The sequence below is a fragment of the Prionailurus bengalensis genome, chromosome D3 (assembly GCF_016509475.1).
Source record: "Prionailurus bengalensis isolate Pbe53 chromosome D3, Fcat_Pben_1.1_paternal_pri, whole genome shotgun sequence".
NCBI classification, from domain to species: Eukaryota; Metazoa; Chordata; class Mammalia; order Carnivora; family Felidae; genus Prionailurus; species Prionailurus bengalensis.
The window spans coordinates 66,199,469-66,218,027 of record NC_057356.1 but is presented as its reverse complement, the minus strand read 5'-3'; the positions used below and the strand labels follow the sequence as shown (position 1 = coordinate 66,218,027).

The 18,559-nt window shown below is 42.2% G+C and overlaps 1 protein-coding gene across 1 annotated transcript in view; it reads left to right on the top strand.

The window, feature by feature from the left end:
* PSTPIP2 (proline-serine-threonine phosphatase interacting protein 2) overlaps positions 1 to 10,664 on the top strand; it is a 78,638-nt gene extending 67,974 nt beyond the window's left edge. The window contains exons 10-15 of the mRNA XM_043558719.1: positions 2,469 to 2,567; positions 3,453 to 3,549; positions 3,667 to 3,748; positions 5,217 to 5,251; positions 6,574 to 6,631; positions 9,023 to 10,664. Coding sequence (XP_043414654.1) covers positions 2,469 to 2,567; positions 3,453 to 3,549; positions 3,667 to 3,748; positions 5,217 to 5,251; positions 6,574 to 6,623 — 363 coding nt within the window. The 3' untranslated portion in view covers positions 6,624 to 6,631; positions 9,023 to 10,664. The remainder of the gene's footprint in view (positions 1 to 2,468; positions 2,568 to 3,452; positions 3,550 to 3,666; positions 3,749 to 5,216; positions 5,252 to 6,573; positions 6,632 to 9,022) is intronic.
* Positions 10,665 to 18,559: the final 7,895 nt, after the last annotated feature.

Genomic DNA, 18,559 nt, shown 5'->3' with positions numbered 1-18,559 from the left:
GTGAACTAGAAGTTTTCACTCAGGCACCTGGGTGGCTCAGTTGGTTGAGCGTCTGACTTCAGCTCAGGTCATGAGCTCGAGGTTTGAGAGCCAGGCATTGGGTTCTCTGTTGTCAGTACAGATCCCATTTTGAATCCTCCGCCCCCTCTCCCTACCCCTCCCCTGCTGGCACACCCTCAAAAATAAATAAACATAAAAAAAAAAAGAAGTTCTTACTCTCCTTACACCTTTGATTTCACCATTACCTCCTGCTTCATTTTTAGCATGTGACCTCACTTACAATTTCCTGGAGAAAATAAAGACATAACTTGGAAACTTCCTCAAGTTTCTTTTAGCCTGTCTATAGTTTTTCTTACCAGTGGTTCTCAAAGTGAAATCCCAGGACCTGTAGCATCAGTATCATCTGGGAATTTGATAGAGATGCAAATTCTCAGACCAACTCTGCACCTACTGAACAGAAACTGTTGGAATAGGTGCAGTACTGTTTATAAGTCCCCTGGTGCTTCTAAGGCAAATTCAAGCCTGAGAATCACTGATCTACACCCCCCTCCCCTCCTTTTCTCCTGTTAGTTGAAAAGGGGCTGCCCCTGCCTTATCAAGATCCTATCCCGCCATCTGGGCTCAAGATCCCATCATCCAGCTGTCTTTCCCTCATGCCTGTGCAAAGCTCCCTTCAGCGTGAACTTCTTATACCATTGTTTGGACAACTCAGCTCATTCTTGGTGTTAGAACCTACTGGCACTGGCTGTTGCTTCCTGTCTGCTGCCCTCTCCTCTCTTCACAGCCAGGCTTCCTGAAGGAGTTGTCTTCACATGCTCATTGCCCCTGCCTGTCCCAGCCTGCTGCATCTGGGGTTTGTCACCCCTGCTGCTGCTCGCTGAGGAACCAGACATCTCTGTGGTGTGAGGTCCAGCAGGCCTTTGCAGTTCCTGATCTTATTTGGCTTGTGTCTACTGTCTAACACTGTGGGTCACTATCCCCTTCCTAAAACACTCTTTTCTGCTTTACTTCTGTGACTCCACACTCTCATGGAAAAACCTAGAATAAGTCCCCCTTTTTAAGGTATAAAAACGTGCAGAGCAGTACCATATGCATTTTATAGACACACAAATATTAGAAAAGCCTGCACAGGAATGATAAAGTTTAGGAGAATGGTTATCTGTGGGGAAGGAAGAAGGGGATCGAGTTTGGAGAAAGCACACAAGGGGCTTAAACAGAATCTGAGGCAAATATGGCCTAACTTGTTGACCAAGCGAGGTGGTCAATAGGTATGTATTCATTATATTGCTCTCTATGATTCTGTCCATGCGAAGTATTCTATAATAAAAATCACATAAAATCTACTGTTTATATGCTACATAAATACAAAATATAATAAACACTACATATATACCAAGTATGCTACATACTAAATACTAAAAGGTTTCCAATTAAAATAATGTATTTGCTTCAAAATATCCTAGGGAGTAGATGAGTTGGTAGGGATATAATAAAACAGAATTGGTTGTGAATTGATACATGTTCAAGCTGGTGAAGGGTCCATGTGCATTCATTATACTATTTTCTCTGTTCTTATCTATGTTTGAAGTTCTACATGATAAAAAGTTTTAAAATGTAATAGTGTTATATTCAACCTTTAAAAAGTACATTAATATGGGGGCGCCTGGGTGGCGCAGTCGGTTAAGCGTCCGACTTCAGCCAGGTCACGATCTCGCGGTCCGGGAGTTCGAGCCCTGCGTCGGGCTCTGGGCTGATGGCTCAGAGCCTGGAGCCTGTTTCCGATTCTGTGTCTCCCTCTCTCTCTGCCCCTCCCCCATTCATGCTCTGTCTCTCTCTGTCCCAAAAATAAATAAACGTTGAAAAAAATTTTTTTAAAAAAAGTACATTAATATATAACATCCAGCGTTGAATAGCATCCCCTTTATAGAATAATAGCTTGATTTTCCTAAAGTTGATACTTGCTTATGTCCAAGAAGCTATTGTTCAGGAAGTGACTTCTTAAAAAACTTTTTTAGTTAAAGAAACTTCAAACATAAACAGAGTTGGAGGACAAGTGCGAGTTCCCCCACGTTCTCGTGAACTTCAGTGATTATAATCATCTTGCCAATATTCAGTCATAGGGGAATTTGAATGTGAGGCTCTGGCAAGCTGCCCACGTGGAGATGCCCACCAGGCAGTCGGAAATGTTAGCTGGAATTCAGGTTAGACCCTTGGCATCTGGGCTCATCATCACCTCTTACCTTCAGAACTATATCCAATCCTGTTGGTGTCAATACCATATTAGAATACTATTTGCATTCTTTGCCTGCGGTAAGAGTTTATGAGTTTCCTTGGTAGCAGGGAATGTCCTAAATGGGACAATAAGCTTACAGATAATGAGGGTTGACACTGTTTCTTAAGTCATAGCCAGTCTAGACAAATGTCTCCCTTCTCTGTATATGTACGGACATGTAGTTATGTTTCCGCAGATGTTCGAAGCTCAAGAATGTGAACGAATAAACTTCTTTCGGAATGCGTTGTGGTTACACATGAATCAGCTGTCACAACAATGTGTCACAAGTGATGAGGTAAGTCAGAAGCATCCATGGAGGATTCATGAGAGTGGGAGGAACCATAGGCATTTATTAGTGCACCCTCCTCATTTGAGGCCCAGAGAGGTACGGTGACTTGCCCGAGGCCACACAGCGAGCTGATAGAAAGACCCAAATAAACACCTAACTGCCTGACTCCTAATCTGCTTTGCCACCATGACTTTCTCTTTAAGGAATTCACAGGGCAGGAGAGCAGAAAAGGGAGACCCAAGTGTAGTTTAGTTTATGGAAGACAGAGATGTCATAGCAAAGGGTCACTCCAGGACACCACCAAGCACTAGGAGACTGACCCATGCCCGGGCTAATGACCATGTCAGGGCTCAAGATTTACTTCAGCGGCATTCCCACAGCCAACATCCGGGTTTAAGTTGTGCACAGCAACCCTCATGGGGTTTCCAGACCTCAAGAGGGATTAGAATCAAATTATCACAACCTTCTTTGCTAAGAAATAGCCACCCTCACTTGGATGGGACATTCACTTTAGGAGAAAAATCAAACACCTAGAAAACCTGTAGAATTGACTAGAAGAGCTTTTTTCCAAGTTAATTCATCTTTGCATTTTGTGTGTGGCTTTGGTCTTGGTATCTATTTTCTTTGTCCCGTCAGTGTTAAAGACAAATCTTTCTGTGAAGGTTTTTATGCAGTCACAGAGATAACATTTCTTGTCATCTTTAAAACAATTTTAATAGCAGATATGCACCAGAGAAATCCCTTTATATGAGTCTGGGACTTAGGAATGTCTCTTTTTCTTTTCAAAACAAAATTTGGAAGAGCCAGCCATTCATCAAACCTGTTTTAATAAGCTGTGTCACAATTATTCACAGACATACCTCTACGCTTGATTTGTCTTCTTTTTGTCAGATGTATGAAGAAGTCCGTAAGAGCTTAGAGGCATGCAGCATTGAGAAGGACATTGAGTACTTTGTGAACCAACAAAAAACTGGACAGACTCCACCAGGTGAATGGAGTGGTGGGGTGGGGCGTTTATTTAAGCAATTCTGCTAGTCTTTTGTGCACATGTCATGGAGAATGGGAGACATCAGCATCTTAATATTTTGTTTCTTAATTGCCCTAGCACCCATTGTGTATGAGAATTTCTACTGCCCCCAGAAGAATACAGCCCCACAGGGAAAGGCTCCAGGGCCCAACTTACCAAGGTAATAACCACCTACCTTTCACATGAAGAAAAATACTTAAAACATTTTTTTTAATGTTTATTTATTTTTGAGAGAGAGAGAGAGAGAGAGAGAGAGAGAGAGAGAGAGAGAGACAGAATGTGAGCAGGGGAAGGGCAGAGAGAGAAGGAGCCACAGAATTCAAAGCAGGCTCCAGGCTCTGAGTTGTCAGCACAGAGCCTGATGTGGGGCTCAAACTCACAAACTGTGACATCATGACCTGAGCCGAAGCTGGACAGTTAACTGACTGAGCCACCCAGGCCCCCCGAAGAAAAATACTTTTAATAAATGTTGTTATCATTAGTGTTCTAAGAGATATTGGAACACATCTACCCCTGCATTTGCTTAAGTGAGGTTGCTAGATTTGGAGAAGTAGCATTTTTTTTAATTTTATTTTTTATTTTTTAAAAATTTACATCCAAATTAGTTAGCATATAGTGAAACAACGATTTCAGGAGTAGAAGTAGCATTTTTAGGACAAATGTTAAGTGGATTTTACCAGTCATAGTTTAAGGAGGACCATATTATGCTTGAGTGTGATTATTATGATTCACGCATGAATCCTATACTTTTCGTAGAGCTTGTAGAAAGCAGAACTCTGGCCCCCTGTGAGTCAACTGACCTACCTGTTTTGGTAGGGCCCAAGAGTAAAGGATGGTTTTTATAACTGGCTGAAAAAAAGAAGAAAAGGATACTATTTTGTGACACATGGAAATGATATGAAGTTCATGTGTCAGTGTTCATATAAAGTTTTATTGGGACCTGATCATGCTCATCCATTTACATTTTTTCTGCGGCTACTTTTGCATTAGAGTTGGCAGAGATGTGACAGAGCTGCCTTAGTGGCCAGCAGAGCCTACGTCATTTACTGTCCCTTTGCAGAAAGAGTTTGCCACCCCTGCTTTATCTGAGAGAAAAGAAACTTCTGTTTCCCGCACAGTCAACTTGAAATCTAGGCTGTTGAATTTCCATTCCAGTTTTTAAAGAGAAGGGAGTATTTGAGGGAGGATTGCATGGTCATCATCAGTATTTAAGAACACCAGGTGCCATTCAGAACAGGTCATGTGAATGAGCTCATTTAATCCTCGCAGTGAGGTGGGAATTGCTTGGATTCTCCATCTTACGTGTGGAGATTTTGAGGGACCAGGAGGTCAGGAAACCACACGCTCCACAGTAAAGACTTTCCTCCTGGCTGTTTGGGGTGCTGGGACAGGGCTCTGGGCTTCCTGAGTCCTGTGCATCCTGCTGTCCTGTTCACCAGCATAATAGAATGCCGGCAGCCTAGATTCCGGTACGTCAGTGTTGCCGGCTTTTGCTTCATCTGAACTTTTCTTGACTCTTTGGAACAGAAACCAGATCTGATTAGCGTGCAGTATGATTGGGGCGTGAAGACAAAAATTACAAACTAACGAGAACTTATCTGAAAGACTTTGGTTTTCATCTCTTACAGGAGAGGACCTCTCCCAGTTCCTAAAAGTTTACCAGGTACGATGTCAAGAAAGACCTTTCAAAATACTCATGTCAGGTTCTCTTTAAGGTTGAGCAGCTAGAATGTTGAAATAAAGGGAAAGAAGGGAATAAATAGAAATAAATTCTCAAGAGAACGAGCCTGTATCAGGATCTTGATGTAATACTGTTTGTCAAAGAGTAGACTTTGGTAATTAGGGGTCTACTTTATTGCCTGTCAAAGAGAATTCAGTTCCTAGAGTACCAAAGGAAACTTATTATAAGGCAGTCTTACCTAAGAGATTATTTCAACTTGGACCATAAGAGAAGCAAAGTATAGTTTCCTTTGGATTACACAGAAACATAACTGATAGAAGTTATGTCTAGAAACACATAACCTAATAGTATATATCTGCATACTGGCCATAACTGGGTCTGTCACTCATGACTTGGTCTCTTTTTAAATCCTATCAGAACTCCTATGACACCTCTAGGACAACCACACATTTTAGCTTTTTTGTTGTTGTTGTTGTTAGTTTTATTCCTTGGATAATTATAAGATCCTTGAAGGTGGATAATTGGTTTTCTCCTGTATCACTCATAGCACTTAACACAGTCCTGAGCACATAGGAGGTGCTCAACAAATATCTATTTTTTTTGAGTAAAAGAAAGGTATACTTACCTATGTTCAAGGGAAGAGGGAACTTATGCTGCATATCATGGTTTACTAAAACTTCAGTGACTGAAAAGAAGTTTAGGACCTGAAATTATAATAATATCTTTGAAAAATATAAGGATTTAAGTTATTTTACTTTAAATGTTTATTTATTTTTGAGAATGAGAGAGAGAGTGTGAGTGGGGGAGATGCAGAGAGAGAGAGGGAGACAGAGGATCTGAAGCAGGCTCTGTGCTTAGAGCAGAGAGCCCGATGTAGATTTCAAACTCATGAACTGGGAGATCATGACCTGAGCCAAAGTTGTGTGCTTGACTGAGCCACCTAGGTGTTCCTGTTATTTTATTTTTATAAAACAATTACCACCTGATAGTGTGGGACTGATTTTTGTCTATGTCTTAGCTTGAAATCTAAGCTAAGCCTTGAAGATGGCTTTACTCTAGGTGCCGCTATCTGCACATGGATGAAAAAGGGCAATGAAATCGTGGTAGTGATTTCCAGAATGTATGCGTGAATCTTCTGTGTGTAGTCTTGACTTTCATGGGTAGGTTTCATCGCCGGATATGTTTTCTTTTTACAGAAGGGCAGTCAGTAGAATCTTTAAGTGGAATGTCTTGATTTGAAAAGGGCTAAGAATCTTACCACAAAGCAGTATTAGCTTAATGTTGCTCTGTTCTGCCCTTTGCAGATAACCCTGATTATTCTTTGGTTGATAACTACAGTCTGATCTATCAGTAACATCAGTGGTAAGAACCTTTAATTTTCACGTAATTTTCAAGTTGCATTTAGACTATTGATTGTGTTTTTGAAGTCTCTGAAGCTTCTTTACGACACCACTGCAGGCAGCAAGGCCTTGCCTCAGGCTCACCCGTGCCGTGGATGCACGTGATCCTGCGGGATGGCCTCTCTGGGTCCCACAATTGCAAGGGGACTGGAGCCCACGCCATACCTACTTGAATGAGGAGATTTTTCCTTCGTTAATTATTTTGCAATTCATTTTCTGCTCTAGTTAAGCTCTTTGTGGCTACAACGCACCCGCACTTATAACACACCTCACACACAACGCTCACACAATGCCCATGATCCTCACTGTTTAATTTAGCCTTTTGTGTGCTCCCCCCTCCCCCAAAGGGGAAAAGTCAAGTAAAAAAGAAGTCAGTGACAACGAGGCAAACACTGTCACACTCCCCTATCACACAAAGGGCGTTGGAGGGGTCATCTGGTATCAGATCATTACTACTCCAAGCTAGCAAACCCCAGGGATTCCTAGAGCAAAACTATGAGATGGTGCTTGTCTCTGACTCTCAGGTGCTTGCAACGTGTCCCAGGTCCATCTTTGCCTTCACAAATGTGAGTGAATGCCTCCGAGTCCAAAACAGCAATACTAAACGGAACTCTATAAAGTATAAATGTTTTAACCCAAATGGGTGTGTCTTGGGGCATGACAATATCCATATAGATGAGCAAAGAAAAAGCTTGAAAGGATACATTCCCAAGCAAGTAGTAGTTTTTTTGTTGTTTACTTATGTTTTCCAGTTTGCCTACAGTAAAACTTTGTTACTTCTTTAATAAAAGACAGTTTTGAAAAGTTGATCCTTTTGCACATTCCTGATGTTCCCAGGGGTGACAGGAGTGGGGGCAGATTCAGGAACTGTGCCAGCCTCTCTCCCACCCTTTCTGGTTTGCTGTTACTGCCACTTAGGAAACAAAACAAGTTTTATTTCTTAATGTTTATTTATTTTTGAGAGAGAGAATGATGGGGGAGACGCAGAGAGCGAGAGGGAGAGTTAGAATCCCAAGCAGGCTCTGTGCTGACAGTGCAGAGCCCAATGTGAGGCTCAAACTCACAAACCATGAGATCACGACCTGAGCCAAAGTTGATGCTTGACCGATTGAACCATCTAGGTGCCCCCAAACGGGTTTTGGTGGCTTTCCTTCAGTGCTCTATAACACTGAAAAGTTCTTCAAGTGAGTACATCAAACACTTCTTGTCTTCAGTCCTCCAGAAACACTCACTTTGTGACTTGTAGCCCATTAGCTACATGGGATGGAAGCCATGTTGTTTTGATTGGGTAGAAATGATCAGCCAGTGTGTGTTTATATTTAAACATAAGTCCTTAAATGGCTTAATAAATGTGTTTAATATCTAAGCAACTTTGCTGTGAAAGATAATGGAAATGGAAGATCTAAAATATCTCAGCCGCTAACTGTACATAACTTTCTGACCTGCAAACAAATTGGAGTCTCTACAACTGGTCATCATTTCTTCATTTCATAAGGCTCCCTTTTTCTCATGAAAAGAGGCACGGCCCATATTAGAGGTAGAAAGGGACATGGGGAATCAGTGACTTGGAACTCCAAGGCGAAATCCGCCCTCTGGAACAACACCATGGAGGTGATGGCTGCAGGTAGGCCGCTGGCAGCTCCGAGAGTTTGAGTTTTATTTTAACCTCCTCCTTTCCCACCCTCCCTTATTTGCATAAAGCACACATTCTAGTTGCTTAATAGTAACCTTTGACCCAGCAACTCTAGTTCCTCTGAGTTCAAGAACCTGTTGCTTCAGTGCAAGATGCTAATGCCAACACACGTGGGCTCTGTCATTTCACGGGGTTCATTAGTATGTGGAAGCTCAGGGAACAGGACTCAACATACACATGTATCATTGACGGAGTTGAAGAGAATTTTACAGAAGGAAGTCTATCTTAGTTAATAACTTAGCTAAGCAATGTATCATGACATTTAAAGTAGTTTGAGCCTTTGGAAATGAAATAGGAATGTGTAGGTATTTAAATAGGAAGGCGGAGGAATTTGTGGTTTGTTTGGCATTGTTGATGTAGCTGCTATGCTTGTTTTTAATTCTGACATGTTTAGGGACAGATTATAACTTCTGAGCATCAAAAATATAAATATGTGTATTATTTGCATAAAGCAATGCTGTTGTCATCACAGTCCATTTTTTCATCACTTTAAAACACTTATTCCTCACTGTGTGTTCTCTTTGGCCAAGCATACTTATTCTTTCTTTTTTCTTTTTTTCTAAGCATACTTATTCTCATTGAATAATACGGCAAGGGGAGGAGTGAGGAGCTGATGTGAATGGTTCATTCAGATGAAATTTCTTTGTTATTTTCTTTCAGAAAACAAACCTTTTTCGGGCCGGTGCTTCTACAGCGTGGGAGGAGGCACTCAGAACAGCAGAATCCTTAGCCAAACTGTGTCAGTCGTGAAACTTCCAAGTGAAACCTTGCTGTAATTTTTTTTGTATTTTAAATTCATTGTAGACATTTAGATCAACTTAGGCTAGTTAAGTTCTGAAATTCTTAGGAGAAGTTTACAAATTGCCCCAGACTGAAGAATCATTCTTTCCTAGGCGGTTACTAACGTTGTGAGTGAATTGTGTTATCTCCTTGGTCTCTGGATTTGGAGCCCTGACTCTTGTTGTGGGGGAGCAGAGGTGGCTGCAGAGGAGTGTGAGCCATGAACGTGGAGGGCTTCTTTGGCTCCGGGGGCAGCTTGGCTGTAGAATGTTCACAGCAGCACGTGCCCTCGGTGGTGCACCATTTCAAATCACCTTCCTTTTTGGCTGCAAGACTTGGAAGCCATCTAATTATACTTTCTAATTTTACAGATGAGGAAATGGGGCCCAGAAGTGTGAAATCAATTTCCCTACGGATTAGGGACAGAATCCAAACTGGAGTGTAAGCTCACCTCGCGTTACCATTCTGAGTGATCCTTCCTCAGGCCATTGGTGCTTGTGTTGAAATTTCAGACGCCGAATGTTTTTTGCCGGCGTCTTTCCAGTTGGGAAAATAACCAGGGTTTAAATGTCAGATTTATTTTTATGGGAGTCCCTGTGTGTCCTGAACTTCTAGAGCACCATATTTAATTTAATCTAAGAAGCCACTGATTATAAAGCATGGCCATTATTTTACACACCACTGAGCAAGTTAGGTGAGGGAGTTGACATTCTCAGTGGGGGGAAAATTACTCATAAAGGGGTGAAAATTGGGACAGTTAAGGGTTAAGCCCATTTAAATTTGATTTGCTAAACTGAGGCAGGGGGAAGTACATCCTAGAGTCAGTGCAATAGGGTATTTGGACCTCCATTCCTAAAGAGAATTCGAGAGCTCCAAAGCCAGTCCTCAGTCCTGGGTCTTCACAGAGAATCTTTCCCTTGCTAGCTCCTAGAACTTTTTAAAGCGTCAGTCTTACCCTTTCGCAGGTATTTGAGTCTTTCTTCTTGTTACCCACAAACAGCAGGGAGACAATGTCCCTTTTGTGTAATATCCACATGCCATGAGAAAATGGTACATTTTAGTTAATGACAAATTAAACTAGCACTGGTACTTATTCAGTATGTTGTTGGCCTTGTAACACATATTTTCTTCTCCTGCTCTATGCAGTAGCTTTCTCAGAACTGTGCACAAATTGATTAAAACAAGATTGATTATTTCCCACCCTTTAAGGTGTTACTGAAAGTGGCAGCTTCTCCTCATGACAGGAAGCTTGCATCAATTGGATATCCTTTTGAGAAACTGAAGTTTGCAAAGGGCCATTGACTTCCCCAAACTGAGCAGGCTCAGGACATTTCCTTCAAGCTCAGAACATTCTAATTTTTAGGTATTTTATTTATTGTTCACAATTCCTCAGGGATTTCACTTTTCTCTCTTTTGGTCAGTGCAATCGCTGTAAACGTGTTTTATGAATTGAAAATACTTTTATTTTATTGCTCTTTCAGTTTGATGTGAAGTAAAATAAAGGTTCCTTGGAGATTTAGGATTTATTTTGCCTTTTTGTGTCGACCACATCCTCTCTTCCAAGCTGTTGGACCCTCGTCACATTTGCTATTGTCCAATGGCAGTGGAGCAAACTGTTAGGAGGGGAACTGCCACATCACTTCCTACTGGTCCTTCATGACAAAGTCACTTGCCTGGGGAAGCATCACTCCCGCCTCCAGACTAGCTTGGATCCCCTGCTGGGTCCTTCTCCTCTCCCTTTTTTTCCTTGATAGTACGTGGTTCACTCTTGAAATTAATTGTTCAGAGTCTGTCTTCTCTCCTAGATGGTGACCTCAATGACTGCTATATCCCCAGCACCTGACACGTTGTAGTGAGTATGAAAGAATGAGTGGCTAGAAAGAGAGCATACCTCGAGAAATGACCAGTTGGGAGTGTAGAGGGAGCGAAGCCAGTCAAATAAGTATACATGTTAAATTTAGTAAATGTGATCTACCCTTAAGACTGGAGGCTTCTTCATTTGAATTCCACCAGAAGCAGCCCCTGAGATAAGGCTTTGAGTGCAGGTACTTTTTCTGGGGGGGGATCCCAGAAAGCACCAGTATGGGAGTGGGGAGGTAAAGGGGGTGGAAGGAGGGAAGGGAGGAAGGGAGGAAGGCAAAAAAACCATGTATTATCAAGACAGCACTGCAGGCACCGTAGCTGTAGTCTGGTGGGGACTTGTACGAAACTGTGGCACACGCACCTCACAGATGGCTCACCAGTTAGGATGTTGCTGTGATATTCATTCCCCGGCTCCCTTCAGTCACTGGTTGAGGGCCACCCCCAGGAGGCATTAAACCCCTGGCATTTCTGGCCTGCTGGAAATGCGGAAATGCCAGCAGAGTGGGATCCCGAATGCTGAGAGAGTCCTTGGGAGAGGCAGTTCCTGGCAGTTGCAAGTGGGCTGACGTTTAAGGAAATGGTAAATACTGAAGGGAGGTAGATGGTGCCCTGATGGGGTCTGACCCCTGCGTGGCTCAGATCCAGCTGTGCCCCACATGGATTTTACTCCAGCTCGCCATCACTTCTTCAAGTTCCAGTTTCCAACACACACACACACACACACACACACACACACACACGCACACCCTAGGCCGTTTAGTAGGACAAGCTATGGTCCCTTGCTACAGATGGTCCTGAGTCTCTAACTGATATTCATCATCTCCTTCCTCTAGCAGCGTGTTAGGGAGTGAATTGTATTCTGCCCACAGCCCCCTCCGAATTTATATGTTGAAGTCTCAACTCTTAGTACCTCAGAAAGTGACTGTGTTTGGAGATAGGGCCTTTAACGAGGGAATTAAGTTGAAATGAGATCCCTGGGGTGGGGCACTAATCCAGTCTGGTGCCTTTTTAAGAAGAGAAAGAGACACCAGGGGTGAGTGGGCCCGAAGGATGACCTTGTGAAAAACAAGAGGACAGCCACCTGCAAGCTGAGGAGAGAGACCTCAGAGGAAACCAATCCTGCCAGCACCTTCATCTCGGACTGCCAGCTTCCAGAACTGCCAGAAAATTAATTTCTATTGTTTAAGCCACCCAGTCTGTGGTATTTTGATATGGCAGCCCTAGCAAATTAATACCACACATTCTAGATGCCCTTCGCACTTGGCAAGTCTACTGCTTGTCTAGGTTGCTCAACTGGGTTGGGTAATCCAGATCGTCATCCCAAAGGGTCTTAGCCCCTGGTTGTCAGGCTCTTATCAGACCCTGTTTGCTGAAATTGCTGTGTTTATCACAGGCAGGGCAATACCCAGAGGCACCCCAGTGAAACTCCTGAGTTCCAGATACATTTCCCCCCACCCTACTTTCCTCATGATGATCACCAATTCCTGCTGGGACAGTTACTCCCTTCTTGTCTTGCTGGTTTACTGGCATGACTAGGCATCAGCCACCATTTAGTGGAACCCTTTCTATGTCCCCCGGTTAATGCATCTCCTGGCAACCACATAGAGCTAGGTGCTCTAGTCCAGCAGAGCCTAAAGTTAAACTCATGGAAGCACCAATTTCCCAAGTGGGTCAGTGTGACCTACCCCCTCTTACCTCTTCACTCCCAGGCCTGTTTTCCACCCAGTGGAGTCAACATATATTACCATATTGCAGCCGTATAAGCACCATATATGACCTCATCTTTAAGACCAGCACCCCAACCCTGCAAGGTATTCTCAAGCTGCCACACTTTATAAGGCCATTCCAACATTCTATCAGGACAGTAGTTTCTAGGTGATGTGGTATATAGTAGACAAAGTGGAGCCCATGGCCATTTGCCCATTGTTGTACCAACTATACTGTAAAGTGAAGCTCTTGTTATAAGATATGCATTCTCAGTGGGGGCAGAATTTCTCATAAAGGGGCAAAAATCGGTTCTTGTTGGGCAAAACGACTCTTACTCTTCTTATGTTTAAAGCACAGACACACATATGGCACATATACAGAGATGCAGTATATCTATGGTATTAGAATTTCATGAGCATGGCAATTAAGGAAAAAGTGTCCATAGGGTAATGAAAAGCACCAGTCTAAGGTAATGTTACGTGGAATTTCATAATGATACATGAGACACTCTTTCAGCCTTTGGATAGTGGTGTTGGCCAAGGCACTCCCAGTAGGAAAGAATAATGTATTCTTGGAATCAATCCCAGTAGAGGTGAATCTCTGCTTCTTCTATAGTAGAAGAAGCTTAATGAATCACTTCTCGCCAAGTGGCTGGTTGGTCTCCTTGGGGGATGATAACATATTAAGGGCTCACCTTCAGCTTCAGGGGCTAATTGATCAGACATTTAGCAATAGCCACTAGGGCAGGCCTGGTGAGTGGGGGGGGGGGCCTGTAGAGTCTTCATTCCTGCTACCATGGCTACTCTGTTGAGGAGTCCACCGAGGAAGCACTGGGGTGGTCAAGGACAGAGACCGCTGGATGCCACTGGATGAGTCATCCTTGCCACTTGGTTGCTCTGTACCTCCTTTGATGAGTTGTTTCTTGTGGGCACTGGTGTAAGACACAAAGATTTCACACTTCGTTGCCCATTCTTTTGTTTTCGGTCTTCTGATCCTATTCCTTGGTCAATCGGTCAAGTCATGTGCCATTGCCCAGCCGTCACCTTGGCCTTCTCTTCTTCACATCAGGCTGATGACCAGCTGTGTTACTTGATGCACTGCCCACTGGGAGCACTTCTCTTCATCCTAGGTGGGGCTGTAGCATAGCAGCCCACATACAGATGAACAACAATTAACATAGAGAGATGATTTATTCTTGAACCAGGCATGAGTTTTTTTGCTCTTCTTCACCCACTGGGTTGAAGGAAGCCTCCTCTGAGGCCACAGGTATAAGCTGCAAGGAGAGGCATAGGTGAAGCAGAGGAAGTTGGGGGAGGTGTCTGCATTGCCTGTTTGAGTAGTGGCCTTCTGGATTTGCCCCCACCTATTCCAGAATGTACCACATGTTCCACAATGTACCCCACATGTTCCAGAATGCCCTCTGTACCTGACTCAGGGGGTCTAACTCAGGATAAAATGGTAATAACATTAGTTAATGTTTATGTTTCCTTTATAACTTTGACAAAATGCATCTCTGTCAATGTTACCATGGAGGCTTTCTGGCTTTCTTAGCCCCTAGTGATCTGACCTTGTAATCTTCTTTGGTACACCAACAGCAGTTGACGACCAACCCACTCTATGGTCCTTATAACTAAATTTGGCCCATATCTCTCAAATGTCAGGAATGTTCTATAAGACTGTCCTACTGAATCCTGCCCTAAGTCACCACAGATGAGGCCTCCAATCATTTGTGATGCTTCAGCTTGGAGGTTACTGATTGTTCTATTTCTGTAAGCAGTGAGATCCTTGTTACCATATGGCTGGGAAGCAGTCTAATTCCTGAGTCCCATCCTGACATCTGAGTACCATTTCTGATACTGTCTTAGTCTAGGTTCCTCAAGGGGGCTTGGAGACCAGGACTTGAGATCAAGCAGTTCATTTAAGAGGTGTTTCCAGAGAACACTAGTAGTGAAATGGGAACTAAAGAAGGGAAGAGAAAGAAGTGAATAAATACAAGGTTATCAAGGAAGTTGATAAGAAAGTTACTTATCACTGTGGGCAACTGGAGCTGAATCTTATGGGGAACTCTGGGCAGAGGCACAGAACACAGATCAGATCGCAGTATTAATCCACCCTGGATGTGAGGGAGCTGAGCATTCGTATTTGCTAAAGCTGCTGTAATAGGGCACCGCACACTGGCTGGCTTAAACAACAGAACTGTGTTGTCTCACAGTTGCGGAGGTGAGAAGTCCAAAATCAAAGTGTTGGCAGAGTTGACTCCTTCTAAAGGCTGTGTAGGAAGGAGCTATTCTAGCCCCTCTCCTTGCCCAGTAGATGGTCGTCTTACCTCCATGCATGTTTGTGTGTCCATTTTCCACCTTTGTATAAGGACACTTGTCTTATTGGATTAGGGCCCACCCTCATGACCTCATTTTAACTTGATTACTGAAAGATCCTATCTCCAAATAAGGGCACGTTCCAAATAAGGTCACATTCACGTACGGGGTGGAGGGGGGGTGGAGGGGAGGGGGGCTTAAGCCTCCAAAATATAAATTTTGAGGGATAAAATTCACCCCATAATTGTATTTATATGCCAACTCCCACCTGTCACTGGTGGAGGGCTGCTTTCAGTTTAGGGGGATGCAGTATTTCCATGGCACCTTCAGCCTGTCATACATGTGGCCAAAGGGAGCTCTGAGACAAAGATGTGATAATTAGAGCTTGGGTTTTTGTGTACTCAGAAATGAGAAATGCCAGGGAGATACGAGGGGGACACCAGCAATATCCGGTACTTTGTGGGTGCAAATAACTAATCATTTCCATGATTCATTTAACATTTTTTTAAGTGGGGAAGATTATGAGAGGGGAAATAGTAGAAAAAAGACAAGTTTTATATGTTTTGCTTCCTGTGGGAGAAAAAGTCTGTCAGTAGAGGAGACTCCACCTATATAAGTCTTCAAAAAAAAAAAAATGTAGGCTGGCTATTTTTGGTACTCGCACTGCCAGCTAATTGTCTCAAGAAGCTGAAAAAATTTAGAAGTAACATGAGTTCTGTGTGATTTTTAAAAAATATGTTTAGTAATCACGAATGATGAAATCATTAATGCTTCCTACAGAGTGAGGAAGTAATTAACTGTAGAAGACGGCCTTCTCGGAAATCATGTCACGGGAGGTTTTGTCAGTGGGGTATTGCCGGCAGATGGCAACAGAGACTCTGGAATCTAATTTTGTAGGGGAGTTTAAGAAAGGCTTACCCAGGGCTCATGCCTGAGTTCAGCAGCATTCATCGAATCCCTGTTCTGTTCCAGATGCTGGCTGAATTAGGAATCATGCTCCTATTAAGTTTTGGAATACTATGTGAGTTATACTCCTTTTATGAATGCCTGGTAACTGTTTCAAATTGGGATTTTTCTCACGAGATAGAAGACTATTTTAAATTCTTAAAGCTGCAATGAAAATTAATATAACCCATTGGAAGGAAATTTGGTAAATACTTATTAAAATTAAAAATGAGAATGTCTCAGGGCACCTGGGTGGCTCAGTCAGTTAAGCATCTGACTCTTGGTTTCAGCTCAGCTCATGATCTCACGGTTTGTGAGTTCAAGCCCCACATCAGGCTCTATGCTATCAGTGTGGAGCCTGCTTGGGATTCTCTCTCTCTTTCTCTCTCTCTCTCTCTCCCTCTTGATCTGCCCCTTCCCTAGTCATGTGTTCTTTCTCTCTCTCAAAATAAATAAAACTTAAAAAATTAAAAAAAATGAGAATGTGTTTTTCATCAGCAATTTTGCAGCTAGGCATCTATCTTATAGAAGTATTCATGCACAAAAATATACAAGTATGGTCATTTGTAATTATTTTTTAAAGATTTTATTTCTTTTTAAGTAATTGCTACACTCAGTAGGGAACTTGAACTTACAACCCCCAGGATCAAGAGTCCAACTGAGCCAGATGGGCACCCCTAAGCATTGTTTTTAATAGTGAAAAATTGGAAACAATTACATGGCTCCCAGAAGTTTGTTTAAATAAAGTTATTTATTTAATATAAAGGGAATGTTAAATTAATTAAGAGAAAATGAAATAGAGCTATTGGGGTGTCTAGGTGGCTCAGTCAGTTGAGCGTCTAACTCTTGATTTCAGCTCAGGTCATGATCCCAGGGTTGTGGGATCAAGCCCCATGTTGGGTTCCATGCTGAGCGTGGAGCCTGCTTAAGATACTCTCTCTCTCTCTCTCTCTCTCTCTCTCTCTCTCTCTTTCTCTCTCTCCCTCTGCCCCTCTCCCCCACTCGTGTGCTCTCTCTCACTCGAAAAAATAAAAAAGAGAAATAGAGCTATCTTCTTTATAAACACGTATCTCCAAGATTTATGAATTAAAAGGTCACAGGCAATATACACATAGACACTGAGTATTTAAGAATGGGGTATTTGTGCATAGGTAGAAAGTCTGAAAGAATGCATAGTGAACTGTTAGTAATTATTGACTCTAGGGAGACAGGTTAACTTTCTATTACAGGTTCTTCTATGTTGTACTTCTATGTTTGTGAAAAATTTTAAGAATAGTATAATTTAAAGCTATTATATAGAAACTTTGAAGGAAGAAAAAAATATAAAATCAATGCCCATGTCAATGCTGTGACTATTCTGAATAACTCAGTATCTTTAAATAAAATATTTCTGATATTCATCTTGGCCCCAGTGTATAAGTATAGAGTATTGCAAATACAGAGAGAGTAAACCTGGCTGCCTATCTTAAAAGTCTGTTTATGCCGCACAATTGCATGGGTTCAAATCCCAGCTCTCCCGTATCCTAGCTGTGTGACTCTAGACAAATCATTTAACTTCTCTGGGCCTTAGTCTCTGTCTATAAAATGAGAACAATAAAATTTTGTAGGGTTGCACGAGAATCAAATGGGTTACATGAAGAGTCCTCAGAACAGTTCCTGGCTTATAGTAAGTGCTCAGGAAATGGAGATTATTACTGCTGAAGGATCGGTAATAGCAAACCCTTCGTGCTCAGTTAGGCCAGTGATTGTGCTTGCTGTAAATATTTTAGAGTTTCTGCAGATAGAATTTATATATAGAAAATACGTTTGTCATTGTTTTGTAGGTTTTTTTGTTTTTGTTTTTAAAGTTTGTTTTTGAGAGAGAGAGAGAGAGAGAGAGAGAGAGCGCACATGGGTGCACAGTAGAGAGGGAGAGAGAGAGAATCCCAGGTAGGCTCTGTGTGAGCCTGACGCCAGGTTCCATCTCATGAACCAGAGATCATGACCTGAGCCCAAATCAAGAGTTGACACTTAACCTATTGAGCCACCCAGGTGCCCCCATCATTTTCTTGTTTGAAATGAATCTTTTAAACTAATTATTTTAAAATTAATGTTCAATTTATTTGTCATATACATTTTAAAATTTAATTTTTTTAAAAGTTTTTTTATTTATTTTTGAGAGAGAGAGAGAGTGACAGAGCATGAGTGGGGGGGAGGGCAGAGAGAGAGGGAGACACAGAATCCGAAGCAGACTCCAGGCTCTGAGCTGTCTGCACAGAGCCCGATGCAGGGCTCCAACTCACAGACTTGGAGATCGTGACCTAAGCCGAAGTTGGACACTTACCTGATCCACCCAGTCGCCTCTCTTTCTCTCTCTCTTTTTTTAAATTTAGTTTTCTTAAGCCTTTATGAATCTCAACATTCTATTTATAAATCTAATAAATTTTAATAATCACTTTCAAGGGGGAACTTTACCATTTGGTCAACTCAAATTCAATAGACCAAATTTTGTCAAAGAATCAGTCTCATTTGTGATTTAAATTCCTTCAGACATTGTAAACTACAGTATTAAATTTAATATAGATTAATTTCTTCTATTGCCTGAACT